General features: G+C 47.3%; 1 protein-coding gene across 1 annotated transcript; it reads left to right on the top strand.

The window, feature by feature from the left end:
• Nucleotides 1-757: 757 nt before the first annotated feature.
• Nucleotides 758-15,262, top strand: LOC114630617 (zinc finger protein 250). Its single transcript, XM_028778863.1, has 5 exons — nt 758-824; nt 8,449-8,541; nt 8,742-8,868; nt 9,098-9,205; nt 13,749-15,262. The coding sequence occupies exons 2-5, from the start codon at nt 8,500-8,502 to the stop codon at nt 15,047-15,049; spliced, it is 1,578 nt and encodes a 525-aa protein (XP_028634696.1). The 5' UTR covers nt 758-824; nt 8,449-8,499; the 3' UTR covers nt 15,050-15,262.
• The last annotated feature ends 1,913 nt before the right edge of the window (nt 15,263-17,175 follow it).

The following is a 17,175-nucleotide window of genomic DNA, read 5'->3' as shown; positions in this document are numbered from 1 at the left end:
AAAAAAAAAAAAAAAAAAAAAAAAAAAAAAAAAAAAAAAAAAAAAAAGGCTTCTCAGCAGAACCTGAAGCTTGCCAACTGGCTGGTCAGGGAGCCCTACATAGATCGGCCTTGTTCTGCCTCACACCCAGCCGTTTTACATGGGCACTAGCCTCTGGCATGTGCGGCAAACATCTAGACTGTTGTATCCCTCTAACTCATTTTTAAAAGACAGCTTATACCAAGTGTGGGCAAATACAAGCAGTAATTGGAATAGCCATACATTGCTAGTCTAGGGAATGTGTTGATGAAGAAACATGATGGACTGGCAGTTCCTTAAGAACTTAAACACATACTATACCGTAAACTAAACCCAAGCAGTCTGAGTCAACCTAATGGGTTCCAGGACCAGTGGTCCAGGCTGCCTGACCACCAGGGAAATCGCTAGAGGGCAAGCACAGATCCTGGCGGAAGTGACCGAAGGCCCTCAGGAGAAGAGGGGCTGCGGGAAGGGGGCGAGGCGGGGAGGCTCTAGGATTTGAAGGGACTGCGAGCTCCGCTTCCGCTACTGCCTCAAAGAGCAGGCGCGGTCCGGGTCAGAACGCGGTCTCTCTAGGCACCGCGGAGGCCTAGCTCTCGGTGGCCCCGGGGCACAGAGCAGGAGTTCTTTACAAGAGCTGGAGGCGGGCGAACCATCCGACCCTCGGGCGTCCCGGTCCAGGACTGGGGGGGTGGGGACGCGGGGGCGGGGTCCCCTGAGATTGACGACTGCGCAGACGGGGCGGGACGGCCCCTTTGTCTTAGGGAGCTGAAGCAGCCGCCTCTGGGCGAGAGGTGCGGCAGATGGTGAGTGGCGCCCTGTCGGCGGCGCGGGACCCTCTCGTTCATCCGCACCCTAGCTCCGCGCCCCCGCGTATGTCAGCCCTTCCCCCGATGGATGGCTGCGGCTGGGCTGCTGACCCAGACCGCACCCTCCAGTCCCTCGGCCCCTCCAGGCCCCTCCCCAGGACCCCTCGCGGTGGCTCCCGCTAGCCTGGTCCGGAGATTGGATGGGTCTGATGTGCATACGGTTTCCTAACTGGTTGGTTAATTTGGTTTGGCTTGGGCTGTGAATGAGGTTTTGTCTGGTGAAATAACCGCGTCCCAGACTGCCCTGGAAGTCCTGGGTTCGCACGATCCTCCCCTGTAACCCGGGCTACAATACAGCGTTTTAAGTCACATGCACGGTCTTTAGCATCCTCAGCAGCTAAGGACATTTCTTGTCAAACTGAAGGTGTTCTCTGCTCCACACAACCCAGCTTCTTCTTGGATTTTATTTTTCTGCTGATGCTCTCTTGTTACTTTGCAAAGACCCTCTTTAATGGTTGACAACTTCTCTAACGTGACTTTTCTTGTTTAATTTTTTTTAATATGTACTTATGTGCTTTGTCTGCATGTTTTTCTGTATATCATGTGCTTGCCCAGTGCCCACGGAGGCCAGAAGAGGGCATCGGGTTCCCTGGAACTGGCTGTGAGCCTCCATGTGGGTGCTGGGAATCGAGTGTGGGTCCTGGAAGAAAAACATATCTTCTTAACCGCTGAGCAATCTCTCCAGCCTCCACATTTATGGCTCAGTTAAACACCTGAATCTAGATGTGTTGTTGAGTACGGTTATCCCCAGCTCTGGGGAGGAGGCAAGCAGGTCCTTGGGGCTTAATAGCTTACTTAGCGAGTTTCAGGCCAATATGAGACCGTGTTGCCCCCCAAACGGTGAAAGGCTTCTGAGGAATAGCCCCTAAGGTTGTCCCCTGGTCTCCATGTGCTTGCTGATGTGTAGGTACACATGCACACAGAAAAACTGTATACAATAATTCCCCCTTGTATGTGGGAGGTGAAGTACGGGCACAGTTGTATTCTGTAAGGCCAGTAAAGGACATGATGTAAATCCCACTGGACCATCTCCCCCGCCCACAATAATTCTTTTATATGTTACTCTGCCTAGCACCCTGACAGTGAATGCACAATGACACTGGAAGCAGTTTCCTATGGATGTTTCTAGAATAATTGGAAACAAGCACTACTACTGGTGCATGTGGACATTCTCGTTACTAACATAAAAGGAAAGCTCCACTGAACTCCACTACATAGACGTTTAAAGCTGGGTGGACATCAGTTCTGTTACTTTGCACACTGGGAATTTCCTTGTAGGGGACACAGAGGAGTGGAGTGGGGCGAACAGGTTAGAGCTAGTAAGCCACCTTGCCACCATATAGATGCCCAGTCCCTGGGGCTTTCTTGCCATACAGATATTTCGTTTTCCATTGTCAGTTAATAGTTCTGAGGTTGAAACCTCTGCATTTATCTTTTGGCTGTTTGCATTGCTGTGCAGATTGGTCAGCCTGTATTCTATTTCTGTGTGTTAAAAACACACATCCCTGTATGTTTTTTTTTTTTAAACTCCATTGAAAAAATGTCTTCTTTGGTTTTATTTACTTATTTTGCAACTAGAAGGATTTTATTGTTGCTTTTGTTTTATGGGCAAAATATTTTCCATTAAAGTATTTTGGCTCTTTGTTGTGTTTTAAGGGTCTTCCTTATTTCAAGATTTTTTTTTTAAGATTTTACGTATTTTATATATATGATGAGTACACTGTGGCTGTCTTCAGACACACCAGAAGAGGGCATCAGATCCCATTGCAGATGGTTGAGAACCACCATGTGGTTGCTGGGAATTGAACTCAGGACAAGATTATTTTATAAATAATCTGATTTTGTCTGGTACTTGTCAAGTGTTGATTCTATATGGAGTTTATTTAGATAAGGGATGAAGTTAGGATCCAGCTTCACTTCCATCCCCCTAAGGCATACCCGTTGCTAACATTGTCACTAGCTGTTAGATACTTTATCTTTCCCTTTACTTGAAAATGCACCCGTGTCATACACTAAATTCTTCCCGAGGCCCTGGCCTACTTGGGGAGGATTACTGTGGTTCTCAGATGTATCTATTTTATTGTGTGTGTGTGGGTGTTTTGCTTGTGTGCATGTCTATGTATACATGTGTACAGTGCCTGAGGAGGCTAGAAGAGGGTGCTGGATCCTCTAGAACTGGAGTTAAAGATGGCTGTGAACCTCCATGTAGGTGCTGGGTAGTGAACCCGGGGTCTCTAGAAGAACAGCCATCGCTTCTGCCCGTATTTTGGGAGATTTAGGTGGTTTTGATATGCATGAAGGTTTTTTGTTCAATTGCTTGGTTGGTTGCTTGCCTTTTGAGACAGGGTTTCTCTGTGTAGCCCTGGCTAGCCTGGAAGTAGCTCTGTAGACCAGGCTGGCGTCCATCTCACAGAGACTCAGCTGTCTCTGCTTCCCAAGTGCTGGGATTAAAGGCATGTGCCACTACCGCCCGGCATACATAAGGTTTCTTACTGGTTGGTTAATTTGGTTGGATTTGAGGTGTGGATGAGGTTTTGTTTGGTGAACTAACCCAGTCTTTAAAAGAAAAATAAATTTGTTTAGTATACTGCAAAGTGCAGGGGAGCACGGCAGATAGAGAACTGCCTGAATACACAATGGGCTGTGGACGGCCAGACTGATCAGTAATGGTCAGTTTCAGGTAATTAACTGTCTATGGTTCTGTCATTCGGCAGAATGGAGCTGTGGCCTTGGGTCTGAAGATGCTCTGTGGTCCAGGCGGGTATGCTGGAACTCCATTCCCTTTCTGGTCTGTCTGTCACTAAGACTTTCCCCACAGAATTTGCTTGATTTCCTTTGAGACATGATCCCTGTGTGGCCCCAGCTGACCCAGAACTCTTAAGATCCTTTTGCCTCAGCCTCCTCAGTGCTGGGATTACAGATTTCCATCTCCAAGGACAGCTAAATGTGTTTTCTTTGTCCTTTTTAAAAAATTCAAAATCTTCTGTCTTGGCCCCACTTTCTGGTAGTTTGTTAAGGATTGTGTAAAGATTTAATTTTAATATTTAGCAAAATACTTTAAGCACATAGTTAATCATCTGTTTTTCTAGCAATTTTGAGTCTCTCCTCCAACACACTAGACTGTGCTCGGTTTCTGTTCTGAGCTGTTTGCTCTTCCCCTGCCTCCTCTTCTCCTGTGTTTTGGTTGGTTGGTTGGGTTTTTTGTTTGTTTTTTGTTTCAGACAGAATCTTACTATGTAACTTAGTGTATAGGGAATGGGCTAGCCAGCTTGAGAGGTACACATGGCTCCGGACTCTAAATACTGTCAGGCTGCATTCCTAAAGCTACCCACCAAGGTTTATCCCCTTACTTGGCCACTTCCTTCTCCTGGTGCTGAATACCAGGCTCCAGCTATCCAAGTCCAGCATTCTAAAGCCCACGTTGGCTCGCCTAGTAGCATGCCCGATTCAATTTAAATATGGAATTCTGGTTCAGGTTTCCCATTTTACCTTTTAAACCATTTGCCTTTGGGCCATGGCCGTCTCCTCTCTATCCAGAGGCGGTTCTTTACCACCCACTCCACCCCCACCCCCACCCCCACCCGAGCAAACACTCCTCCTCCCTCCCCGGTCCCCCTCCTCCCTCATCCTCTATCTCCTGTCTTTGTCTCTTATTCCCTGCCCTCTGTCCCTCTGGGGAAAATAAATCCTTGTGCTGAGAACTTGGTCTTGGGAGTCTTGAGCCAGTGCGGGTCTATTACATCCGCTGGCTTAGAATTCACACTGTGTGGCCTCATGTTAGCAGTCTGCCCACCTCAGCTTCCCAAGTGCTAGGATTACAGGTGAGCGCCAACACTCCTGGCTCAGTCTAAGCTGCCCATTCCTGCCCAGGCCCATGGGACTCTCATTAAGGTGGTTGGCCCTGTGGCAGCCAAAGCTCCTTTTCTCCGCTGGTTCTTTTCTTAGCAGCTCTGAGGTGCCTCTGTGTTTGTTGAGTCTTCGTAGTGAATATAAAAATATTTAGTTAGGAGACCCTGTACCCCTACCATCTTTCATAAAACATTGATTGATGGATAGGGCGGTGGTGGCGCACGCCTTTAATCCCTGGCACTCAGGAGGCAGAGGCAGGTGGATCTCTGAGTTTGAGGCTAGCCTGGAGTGAGTTCCAGGACAGCCAGGGCAAAATAAAACAAAATGTTGATGGATGTTGTGAATAAAATATACAAAGTAACATTACTATGATTTGTGGTGCCTGCTCTTTTTATGTCTTGGACCAAATGACGCTGGTGTGTAGGAAAGCTATTAATTAGATAGATAGATAGATAGATAGATAGATAGATAGATAGATAGATAGATACATAGAGCTGTTAATTAGATGGATGGATGGATGGATGGATGGATGGATGGATAATGACCATTTTACTTACAGAAATTTTGAGTGTTGTGTGCTCACAGGTAGCCTTTCATACATGAGGAACTGTATTAAAGGGTTACCACACTAGCGAGGTTGAGAGCCACCACTCTAGAACAAACTTGTAGGTTGTGCCACAGCAAGATATTTAGGAATTCCAAAATGAATGATTGGCTTCTGATTTGGCTTACAAAATGAAAAAAATAGTAACAAACCTAAATTCCCTGAACGTCACAGAAGTTGTAACAGCCAAGAGCCAATAGTTTCTAGGTCAGCCCTAGGAGCCTGGAGACCTGTCAGAAGGCCTGAGTGAGTTCTCTGTATCCTCATCACTGGACCCCCTCCCAGGTAGTCAGGACTGACTGTGTGCTGAACACCCGTCCCTCTGTCAGGCTCCCGGGAGCCGGAGCTGCTCATTAGTGAAGGTCAATCTCTCATGAACCTGAGGATGGGAAGGAATGCCACCCAAGTGAATGAAGAGGTCAGCGATAACGAAGGGAGACACTGGGAAGGCCTCACTCACTAAGGGAGAGCAGTGCCCACAGACAGGCAGTATGCCTACTGCCCGCAGGAAAGTGTCCGAGCACTGACATTATTGGATTTCGCCATGTGGAGATCAAAGGAATCCCTATCAGGGATTGCTCCAGGGTCCAGTGAAGGTGACGTCATGTTCTCCTAAAAAGCAGAAGAGGTAAAGACCACATGGGGTGATTCTGCTCCCATGGAAAAAGGGGACTGAGGGACTAGAAAGGCCGACCTGGCTGCTGCCAGAGGATTGGGAAAGGGGTAGTGTATCAGGAGGTGGCAGGGGTCACATGTGGGGGCCAGAAAGCAGGAGGCTGAGGGCTTTGTATTTAATCATATTCCATCTGGGTAAAAATATTCCTAAATAAGGGTGGATACAAATATTACTAAATAAGGAATTGAATTCTAAAGCCTGCCAGGTTTTATGATTGATTGATTGATTGATTATTGACTGATTGAAGGTTGAGACCACACATGCATGTAGAAGACAACTTGTAAGAGTTGATTCTCTCCTTCCACCATATGGGTCTCAGGACTGAACTCAAGTTGTCCAGCTTGGTAGAAAGCCCACTGAACTATTGTGCTGGCCCTAATTTTTTTGTGTTGTTTTGTGAGTGTGCGAACGCACGCGCACGCACATTTGCATGTGAGCATGCATGCCATAGCAAGTGTGGAGCTGGTTCTCTCCTTCTACCACGTGGATTCTAGGAACCATACCCCGGTCATCAAACTTGACAACACGCACTTTTTTTTTTTTTTTGGTTTTTCGAGACAGGGTTTCTCTGTATAGCCCGGGCTGTCCTGGAACTCACTCTGTAGACCAGGCTGGCCTCGAACTCAGAAATCCGCCTGCCTCTGCCTCCCGAGTGCTGGGATTAAAGGCGTGCGCCACCACCGCCCGGCGACAACACGCACTTTTATCCACGGAACCATCTTGCCCGCCTGCCTGTCATCTTTTAGGTCCCCATGTCTTCCCGTGCCTGACTATCTGTCCTGTCCTCGGTAGACCAACCCTGTGTTAGTGTACATATCTGACTCCACTGCCCATCCTCATTCTTCTGGATTCTTCTTCACCTCTGTTATTCCTGTAAATGCTAAGGGAATTTTATTCAGATTCCAGTTACATTCAAGTGAAAATTTCATAAAACCATGCATACACATTTGAAGAGTCGGCCTTTGAGAGGAGTGAGATGTCAGAGTCAGCCTCTCCCTCCTTGTCACCATGTTCTTCAGAGACAGCTTAGTTTGGGCTTCCCGAAAACTATTCATGCAAATATACATGTCTGACATTTTATTAAAAAAAAAAAATAGGGTAACTCTGACTTCCTGTCTCCCCCCACACACCATGGTGCTCACCTCTTTCTCTTCCCTTATTTTTCCCCTTGAGACAAGGTCCCCCTATGTAGTTCAGTCTGGCCTTTTACTGTACTGAGGAGCCGTCTACCTCCACCTTCTGAATAGCTAGAATTACAAAGGAGAGGAACTGTGCTTAGCTTCCATTTCATCATCAAAGAACTAGATGCCTGAAAAGATGTATTGTAATCTTATTTCTCATTTTTTGTTTTTTGTTGTTTTTGTTTTTATTCTGGTTCCATCCACCACTGGTTGCAGGCTTGGCCCTGTCCCACTATTGTAGACTGCTCCCCAACACTTCAGAAGACTGAACCCATCTGCTCCAGGACCAGCTCTGTGGGGAGAGTGCTCAGAACTCCCTCTTCCCCAGCCATTTAGTTGTGCTAGACACTTGTTTAATGCGATATGTTCCCCCAGAACCCACCCACCACCAAGTGTCCCCATTTGAGACAAGACATCTTTCAGGTCTCAGACTCTGTGTTACTCCAGACATAGTTCTCCCATAGTAACCACTGCTCAGGCTTGTGTCGCCAATACAGAGCCTGGGGTTTCCCCCGGAAGTGTGAGCCTCATGTGGACTATCCGCTTCCCACTCTGGAGGGAGTACGTCTTTGGGAGGCAGCTTGGCTTTATGCCTACAGGTCCCATGTGAGCCATATGAATGCCTGGAGTATAGAACATGTAGGGCCCTGGAGAATACTGTCCTTGTGAACAGGCGAGATCGTAGGCCAGGGCCAGGGTGAGCCAGCTGGCAGCCAGAGCCTCCACAGGCTCCCCAACATACATATGTTCAGCCAACGGTAAGAACCCCAATAGTCTAGGGAGTAAAAAGTTGCAACTTTAAGCCCTTGGAATACAATGGGTACATGGGTACTCTGCTTAGAAAGCCTTATCTTTTTTTTGTTTGTTTGTTTGTTTTCGAGACAGGGTTTCTCTGTATAGCCCTGGCTGTCCTGAACTCACTCTGTAGACCAGGCTGGCCTCGAACTCATAAAGATATAATAGCCTCTGGCCCTCCTTACCATTTTTTAAGTGGGATTTTCTGACCAAGCCTACTAGATGGGACAGGCTCAGGACCCATATGTTTGCTCAGGACTCTGTACTAGAGAACACCAGTGTGAGCGTGGAGTCTGATATACTCATATAAATAAGACAAAACAGGTCTGTGGTGACCAGGAGCAGGTCAGCTCCTTGGATCTCACCTTAGTATTGACTTTATATGACAAAGAGCCACCTGGGAAGCTAGGATGTGTTGGACTGGAGGACTCTCATGTGTTCTCTCTTCTTTCTCAGCCCCACAGGATCCCCTGATTGCTGTTGTCCTCAAAGTCCTAAGAAAGCAAGATGGCTGCAGCCGGACTTCTGCCACTGCCAGCAGCACCCCAGGTGAGTGGTCCCAAAGGCTTATCCAGTGGCTTAACCAAAACTCCTATAGTCCTCCTCTGCCCAAGCAGTCTGACTGCCACTGCCTATCCTGAACTCTATCACCTCTGCCTATCCAGCTCATGTGGCTCTAAGGGGGCCCTTACCAATCTCCTACGTCACGTGTACTGCCTGTACGGTTACTCAAAATCTTGTCATTCCAGGCCAAAGTGACCTTTGAGGATGTGGCTGTTCTGCTCTCTCAGGAAGAGTGGGCCCGCCTGGGCCCTGCTCAGCGAGGCCTCTACCGAAATGTCATGATGGAGACCTACGGGAATGTAGTCTCACTGGGTAAGGCCCCATCTGTGTGTCTTGTGTGGTGGACTCACATGGGGGTTTCCCAGGGGAGGCAGCTGCTGGGAGGAGGGGGACATGGGCCCAACTGATCCTGAGGCTTGCTTATCTCCCAAGTGTTCAGCTCCAACAGAACTGTTCATTTTCACATGCCTGCATGTAGCATGGATTAAGGGAGTACCTTAGTAATACTGTGTAACCCAAGAGCTTCCCTCCTCATGAGTAGGACTTCCAGGATCTAAGCCTGTTGTGATCTCCCAGCTGGAGCGAGGAGAAGATCCGTGGGTCCTGGATGGACAGGAAACTGAGCTGAGCCTGGGAAGTGACCACTCAGGTGAGCGAGGAGAACTGGTCCTGTTTTCATTGAAGGTGTAACTAATTCAGACTGAGCCACCCATGGAAGAAGCCTGCATTGGTTAGGGAAGGGTCAGTCACTCTTCCTCTGACAGAATGTCACAGACCAGGAGGTAGTGGGCCAAGCAATAGCCCATAGGAGAGAATGTAGGGTAGTGGATAGACAGGGTGGTAAACCTTAGTAAAAAGGAGAAAGGACTGAGTAGCTGAGCTGAGTAGACGCCTGGGATTTTGTTGCTGTTCAGAAAGACCATAGGTGGCTGCCCAGGTACTAGTGGGAGATTTGGGTGCTGACGGTTACTTGGTGGTTTAGAAAGCAACAGAGCATCTTAATATAGAAAGGAAGTTTCTCAACCTGATACTCGAGGGGACGGGATGGAAGTTCATCTCAGTTAGAAAAGAATTCACTTCCCTAAGCCAGGAGATGTTGTACTGAGGCTCCATGTATGAAATAAAACAAAGTTAATATATATGAATGGGGAAGGAAAGTGCTGTTTGAAGTTTATGTGATCTTGAACTTAGAAAAAAAGGATTGGTATTTATACATGCATTTAGCAATAGGTAATAAAAATAGCTTGTATTGTTATCAGCAATAAGCAAAGGTATGACTATTACAATTATAACACTTATAATAGCATCCGAACGTTACTTGTGATACGGAGATATGGCTTAGTGGTGAAGAGCACTGGCTGCTCCTCCAGAGGACCCGAGTTTGATTCCCAGCACCCATGTGGCGGCTCACAAGCTTCTGTTACTCCAGTTTCAGGGGAACTCGCGCCCTCTACTAGCTTCCACAAGCACTGGGCCCACAAGTGGTCCACAGACAGACAGACAGACAGAGACATAAGCACCAGGCCCACAAGTGGTCCACAGACATACACGCAGACAGAGAACAGTCATACACATAAAGGAAATACAACTTTAAAAAAGCTACTTGGGAAAAATTATAAAAAGATTATAGACAGGGAAGATGGCATGGTGTGGATGGGCCCAGCCAGAAAGCCTGTGCTCACAGTGATGTTAGATGAAGAATCTCTGACAGCAACTAACGTCAGAGTCTCAGGAAAACCACAGCCAAGCTGCCCTCCCCTCGAAGTGGGAAGGGATAACAGCATCACTATGCTGGGTGATTGGCTTCAGGGTTTCAGTGTGGCCACTTACCCTTAAGATTTATACCTACTGGGCCAGGCAGTGGTGACACATGCTTTAATCCCAGTTGTGGCAGGCAGGATAGGAGGGTCTCTTTGAGTTTTCAGCCAGCTTGGTCTACAGAGTGAGATATAGAACAGCCAGGGCTTGTTACACAGAGAAACCCTGTCTCCAAAGCAAAAAAGAAGCAAAAACATTATTCCAAAATAAAAGTCTAATTTAAAAAAACTTAGCATGATTCACAGTGTTGTAGCATAAAAAAGAAACCTGCGCTCATTCGCAGTTATTGAAAAAGCGTTGCATGGAATCCAGCATTCATCCCTGACTAAAGTGTGACAAACCAGGCATGGGAAAGATCTGTTCAACCTAAGAAAAAGTATCTAGGAAACAAATACCTACACCCAGCATCAAGTTTAAGTAGACAACTAAATGCTTTCTGCTGAGTGGTATGCTAGAAGTTCTACCAGATTATAAAGAACGAAGTAAAACTATTTGCAAGGACTGTGGTCAGCTACATGCCAAAATCTGTGAAACTATCCCAAAGTTATCAGAATCGTGCACTTAGCAAATATGCAGACTGTAAGTTCAAGATAGAAAACAATGTATTTCTGCGTAACAGAAATGAACTGTCAAGCAATGGATTTTTTTTTTAAGCACAGACATGGGAACAAGGGCCCTGGGGATGACAGATTTGCCTTCATTCCTTAGTGACTTCCAACCTTTGCCCTTTTGACAAGATAGGGTCAGGCAAGCCCTTGCCCTCCTCACTTTCAGACCTAATTCCAAGGAAGTCCTGGTCGTGATCAGCACTGGGAAGATCCATGGAGGGGAGCCCTGGCACCTGTGGCTCTTCACCCTTCTAAGCTGTTTCTTCACTGTTCTAAGTCCTGACCCCATCTTCCTTCCTGGCCTCTGCCTTCCTGTCTTCCTTCAGCTACCAAGGCCCTCAGCTCTGTTGAGTTTGGGAAAAGGGAGTCATATAAAGCTTGTGATTTTTTTTTTCTCCCCAATTTGAAGAACATAAGTGAGGGTTTTTTTCCTCCAGCTTTCTACCTCCTGAAGAAAACAAACTGACATATAGTAGGTGATTATAAAATACTGATAGTTACACAATGTATAGTGAGAGGAAAGGTATTCCAGATACTCAGCTATTATGGTCGGTACAGACGCATGCCATACTGAGATTCATACTTCTTGGTGTTGGTGCGTAAACATGTCAGTTGGATTAATGAGTAGCTCTTGGTGGGGTAGGCTGGTGACGTGAACAAGGGCTTAGCTGCTGATGTAGAAGACAAAGTATGAAAAGAGAGGTTTGGTCTAGTATGGAGGAGTCAAGTCCCAGAGAGGCCGGGTGAACTCCAGGTGAATCCCTGAGCACCAACTGACTGGCTTAATATTGGCAGCAGCCAAGTGTAGCGGATTGTCTGGTGGAGCAAGTTCACCAGGCCTGGGGTGGGTTGACTGCCTGGTGCCCTCAAATGTTATTTCTGGACCATGTCTGATGAAGGTTACCATCCCTCTATCCCTGTTTCTCAGAAGACGCTCTGCTGAGCTCTCTGCCGTATGATCTGCCATCTTTTGACAAGGACTGTTAGTATTTAGTATGTCTGTCTGGATACTGCTGACCTCATAGAGCAAGTCAAGTATGTTTGTTTGGATGCCTTTGTGGAAATCTTTCTCCAAACACTTCAGTCATAAAATCCTTCATGAATATCCCTCTCCATCATAGGAAGTCCTGTTGCATTGTTCATGGATGTCTTAGACTCTGAGTCTCTTATGTTTCAGGTCTCCGCGTTAGGTTTTTGAGAATACCCAGAATACCCATTACATAGCAAGTCTGAGCCGGAATAAAGCTTCTAGACCTGAGATGTGTAGTTCAGTAGTGAAGTCATTGCTCACCCATACAGTATTCTAGCTTCAGCCATGAGCACCACGACAAAAGATGACTTAAACTTAAGCTCCTGTCTCACCAGAACTGTTACCACACACACACACACACACACACACACACACACACACACATTTTAATTTAAAAAGTAAGAAATCTCTTCTTATGTCTTCTTTGCTGTGGGGCTTCCTGTCCAAGGAATCAATCAAGTATGACAACTCATTCAGGGAAGTCCACAGCTGAGCACTTGGAAACAGCAGTTAGGGCTTTAGGAGAGGCTGGCATCCTGAGCCCGGCCAGTAGGTTGTAGGTGGCTGCAGGATGCACAGGGGCTTCTAGCACTGGTGAGGCAGGCCACCATCCTCTGCAGCAGGACAGTATCATGGAAACCTGAAGGGACTAACCCCTTCACCATGTGGACGTGGACACTTAGCCCCTGCTAGGCCTCGTGTTTGAAGGACCTCTCCACTCTATGGTCCAGTGTTGCAGTCTCCACATGAAGTCTTGATGTAAAGACACCTTTACACTCAAGATATGAAACATGGTTATTCCCAGTGCCCACATGCACACATGGTCTGCCTTAGAGCCTGTCTCTCCCTTCCAGAAAGCCTTCCTTACTGTCTACGCTGCCACCCTCCCAAATCATCTCCAACCTAAATGTGGCACCAGGTTCCCATGCTCTGTCTCTTTAAGTCTCCACCCTACCGCCTGCTACACAGTGCATTCTCCACATTGAACTGTCTTCCACAGAGGTGGTCATTAGCATCACACAATATAGGAAGCCATTGGTCCCAGGATAGACTCCACTGACCTGCTCAGAAGCTTCTGCTTCCCCTCCCAGCCCCAGGTCCTGCTTTACTGCAGGTGCCGATGCCTACAGCCGATGGAAACCCAGTTCTTACTGCAGGGGACTCTAGGATGTACTCCCACTATCATGTGCATTCTGCACGGGCCAGGCGAAATGATTCCTTCCCCTTCCACTATTGGTTTTGATTTATTGAAAGATGTTCCCTTTGGATCTTACATGGGAGACTACAGCCATGCTAGCATTAGGATTGCACTCGGCCGTTTTGTGTGGTATTAACCTTCTGTTGTTTTTATTTTGATTTGCATTGTTTAGGTTTTTTCTTTTCTCATTTTTAAAATTTTTTTGTTATATATATATATATATAATTTTTGGTTTTTCAAGTCGGGTTTCAGGGTTTCTCTGTGTAGCTATGGCTGTCCTGGAACTTGCTCTGTAGACAAGGCTGGCCTTGAACTCAGAGATCCACCTGCCTGTGCCTCCCAAGTACTGGGATTAAAGGCATGCGCCACCACCACCCAGTTGGATTATTGTTTTTTAAAGCAGCCCTTGCAGGTAGCCTAGCCTGGCCCTGGATTCACAGTCCTCTCGCCTTAGCCTCTCAAGTGCTGAGATTATCAGCATAGGCCACCCACCATCCCAACCAGTGTTAACCTTTCCATGTTATCTTTGGTGCTTCAGAATGCAAAACCAAAGAAGAGAACCAAAACACAGACTTGAATGTGCAACCGTTGATCTCAGAGGACACATCAATGACACTGGCAGAAACGCCGTTGAGGAAGGTCGGTGAGGACCATTACAAAATAGAGCCCGTTGGCCCCCAGAATGCCCACGTTTTGAACCCTAGTGTACCAGTTGCTCGACCCCAGATGGCTCCTAGTGGAGAGAGACCCTATATATGCATTGAGTGTGGAAAGTGCTTTGGTCGGAGCTCTCATCTCCTCCAGCATCAGCGAATACACACTGGTGAGAAGCCCTATGTATGCCATGTATGCGGAAAGGCCTTCAGCCAGAGTTCTGTCCTCAGTAAGCACAGGCGGATCCACACAGGCGAGAAGCCCTATGAGTGTAACGAATGTGGGAAAGCCTTTCGAGTGAGTTCTGACCTAGCCCAGCATCACAAGATCCACACGGGAGAAAAGCCTCATGAGTGTCTGGAATGCGGGAAGGCGTTCACCCAGCTCTCCCACCTCATCCAGCATCAGCGGATCCACACGGGGGAGAGACCCTATGTGTGTCCCTTGTGCGGGAAAGCCTTCAACCATAGCACCGTCCTGCGGAGCCACCAGAGGGTGCACACTGGGGAGAAGCCTCACGGGTGCAGCGAGTGTGGGAAGACATTCAGTGTGAAGAGGACGCTGCTGCAGCACCAGCGGGTCCACACTGGGGAGAAGCCCTACACGTGCAGCGAGTGCGGGAAGGCCTTCAGCGACCGCTCTGTGCTCATCCAGCATCACAACGTACACACCGGGGAAAAGCCGTACGAGTGCAGCGAGTGTGGCAAGACCTTTAGCCACCGCTCCACCCTGATGAATCACGAGAGGATTCACACGCAGGAGAAGCCCTACGCATGCTACGAGTGCGGGAAGGCCTTTGTCCAGCACTCGCACCTCATCCAGCACCAGAGAGTCCACACTGGAGAGAAACCCTACGTGTGTGGCGAATGTGGGCATGCTTTCAGTGCGCGCAGGTCCCTGATCCAGCATGAGAGAATCCACACGGGCGAGAAACCCTTTCAGTGCACAGAGTGTGGCAAAGCTTTCAGCCTGAAAGCAACTCTCATCGTGCACCTGAGGACCCACACGGGAGAGAAACCCTATGAATGCAATAGCTGCGGCAAGGCGTTCAGCCAGTACTCGGTGCTCATCCAGCACCAGAGGATCCACACGGGAGAGAAACCCTATGAGTGTGGCGAGTGCGGACGTGCCTTCAATCAGCATGGGCACCTGATCCAGCATCAGAAAGTACACAAGAAGCTGTGACCCATGGCTATCAGAAGCCCACGCTTAGAACAAGTACAAGACCTAAACAGCCTTCCTCCAGGAGGGAATTCCGTTAAATCTAGAACCTTCCCTTGGGGACTTTGTTACAGTTCCATGTCCCTCTTGGGGAAAAACATTCAGCAAATGTTAAATTTATTTCCTCAACATCTTGAAGTTAAATTGGAGAGTAATCCTACAATTGTAGATACTGGTAAAGACAGCCATAATTCTACCTTTGTCTATTTGGCATAGGAACTATTCACATTTCAAGTGAAGTTTCTTTTTTTTTTTTTTTGGTTTTGTTTTGTTTGTTTGTTTTTCGAGTCAGAGTTTCTCTGTGTAGCCCTGGCTGTCCTGGAACTCACTCTGTAGACCAGGCTGGCCTTGAACTCAGAAATCCGCCTGCCTCTGCCTCCGAAGTGCTGGGATTAAAGGCGTGCACCACCACTGCCCGGCTGAAGTTCCTTTTCTTACACAGCTTCTTGACATTCCTAAATGTATCTGATCATTCTAATACTGCGTTTAACTTTAGAATGTTGGACCATTTTTGGTATCCTTTTGAAACACTTAAGTGCTATGTTGATAAAGTGATATTAAAAAAAAATCTTGGGCCAGAGAGATGGCTCTGTGGAAAACCCTGATGACCTGGGTTTCTTTCTAGAACCCATATGGTGGGCAGAGAGAACTAAGTTACACAAGTTGTCCTCCGGCTCCCATGGGAGTTGCAAGCACATAAATGTATGTGATATGCGTGTGCACACACACACACACACACACACAAAGAAAATCTGTATTTTAAAATATTCCTACCAAATATTCTGAAATGGCAGTTCTAAGTATTTGGAAATACGGGTTTATATATTTTTTAAAATAATTATTTATTTATGTATATGAGTACACTGTCACTGTCTTCATTACAGATGGTTGTGAGCCACCGTGTGGTTGCTGGGAATTGAACTCAGGACCTCTTAAAGAACAGTCAGTGCTCTTAACCGCTGAGCCCTCTCTGCAACCCCATACACGTCTTGTACTTTAAAAAAAAAGGAAAAATAGGTACATTTGAATTTATGTAATAATACAAAAAAAAAAACCCTGTTTTAGGGTTTCTATTGTCCTGATAAAACACTACCACCTTTAAAGAAGAAAGGGTCCATCATTGAAGGAAGTCTGGGTGGGCAGTCATCCACAGGCCATGTCGTAGCTGCTGACTGGCTTGTTCCTCGTCGCTTGCTCAGTCTGCTTTCTTTCTTCTTCTTCTTTTTTTCTTTTTTTTTTTTTGGTTTTTCGAGACAGGGTTTCTCTGTGTAGCCCTGGCTGTCCTGGAACTCACTCTGTAGACCAGGCTGGTCTCGAACTCAGAAATCCGCCTGCCTCTGCCTCCCAAGTGCTGGGATTAAAGGCATGCACCACCACCGCCCGGCTCTCAGTCTGCTTTCTTATACAAGTTCAGTTAGGAGCCACTACTGGTCCCATGGTACCAGCATCTCTAAAATGCTGGGGCCTCCACTCAAACTGGGCTGCACCTTCATCAGTAACCTCTCTCCCACACTCTGTTCCCAGGGTCTCCGTGATCCCCTGGGGCTCCTAGTGGAGCAGACACCGCACCTGCATCAATGTCCTCACACAGTGCCAAGCCTCAGCTTGAACCCACATGACCCCTTCATGACCTGTTCCTCCTTGAAAAATCTTACCCATTACTGAGTTCAGCACAAGGTACAACCTTGACTGCCTCAGCAGCACAGCTCTGCATGCAAACCCTGAGGAAACACTTCCCAGATTTCACCTCAGCTAATTCTTCAACCCCAGCAGACCCATATTGATTGTTCCAGAAAAGCAAAGGCTCACTTTAATGGTTCTGGTCTCTTGGAAAGCTGATTCTTTACCCTCAGCTAACAAAAACCACAGATTCTTGATTAAAAATAATCACTGGGCACGGTGGTGGACACCTTTAGTCCCAGTGCTTAGAAAACAGAGGCAGGCAGATCTCAAGATCAGTTTGGTCTACGTATTGAGCTCCAAGCCAGCCAGTTACATAGTGGAATTCTGTCTCAAAACAAAGAAAAATGTCAGGACTGGTGCCCTTAGTTCCAGCACTCAGAGGGAGGTGGATGTCGGAGTTAAAGGCC

The sequence above is a fragment of the Grammomys surdaster genome, unplaced genomic scaffold (assembly GCF_004785775.1).
Source record: "Grammomys surdaster isolate TR1022 unplaced genomic scaffold, NIH_TR_1.0 342, whole genome shotgun sequence".
NCBI classification, from domain to species: domain Eukaryota; kingdom Metazoa; phylum Chordata; class Mammalia; order Rodentia; family Muridae; genus Grammomys; species Grammomys surdaster.
Note: the sequence above shows the minus strand (reverse complement) of the source record. Positions and strands in the feature narration are given on the sequence as shown.

What these genes read in the sequence shown, in the direction of transcription:
- LOC114630617 (XM_028778863.1), top strand. Translation starts at nt 8,500, where the DNA reads ATGGCTGCAGCCGGACTTCTGCCACTGCCAGCAGCACCCCAG. An exon ending in CACTGCCAGCAGCACCCCAG is followed by an intron (nt 8,542 to 8,741) that starts GTGAGTGGTCCC and finishes TTGTCATTCCAG; the next exon opens with GCCAAAGTGACCTTTGAGGA. An exon ending in CGGGAATGTAGTCTCACTGG is followed by an intron (nt 8,869 to 9,097) that starts GTAAGGCCCCAT and finishes CCTCATGAGTAG; the next exon opens with GACTTCCAGGATCTAAGCCT.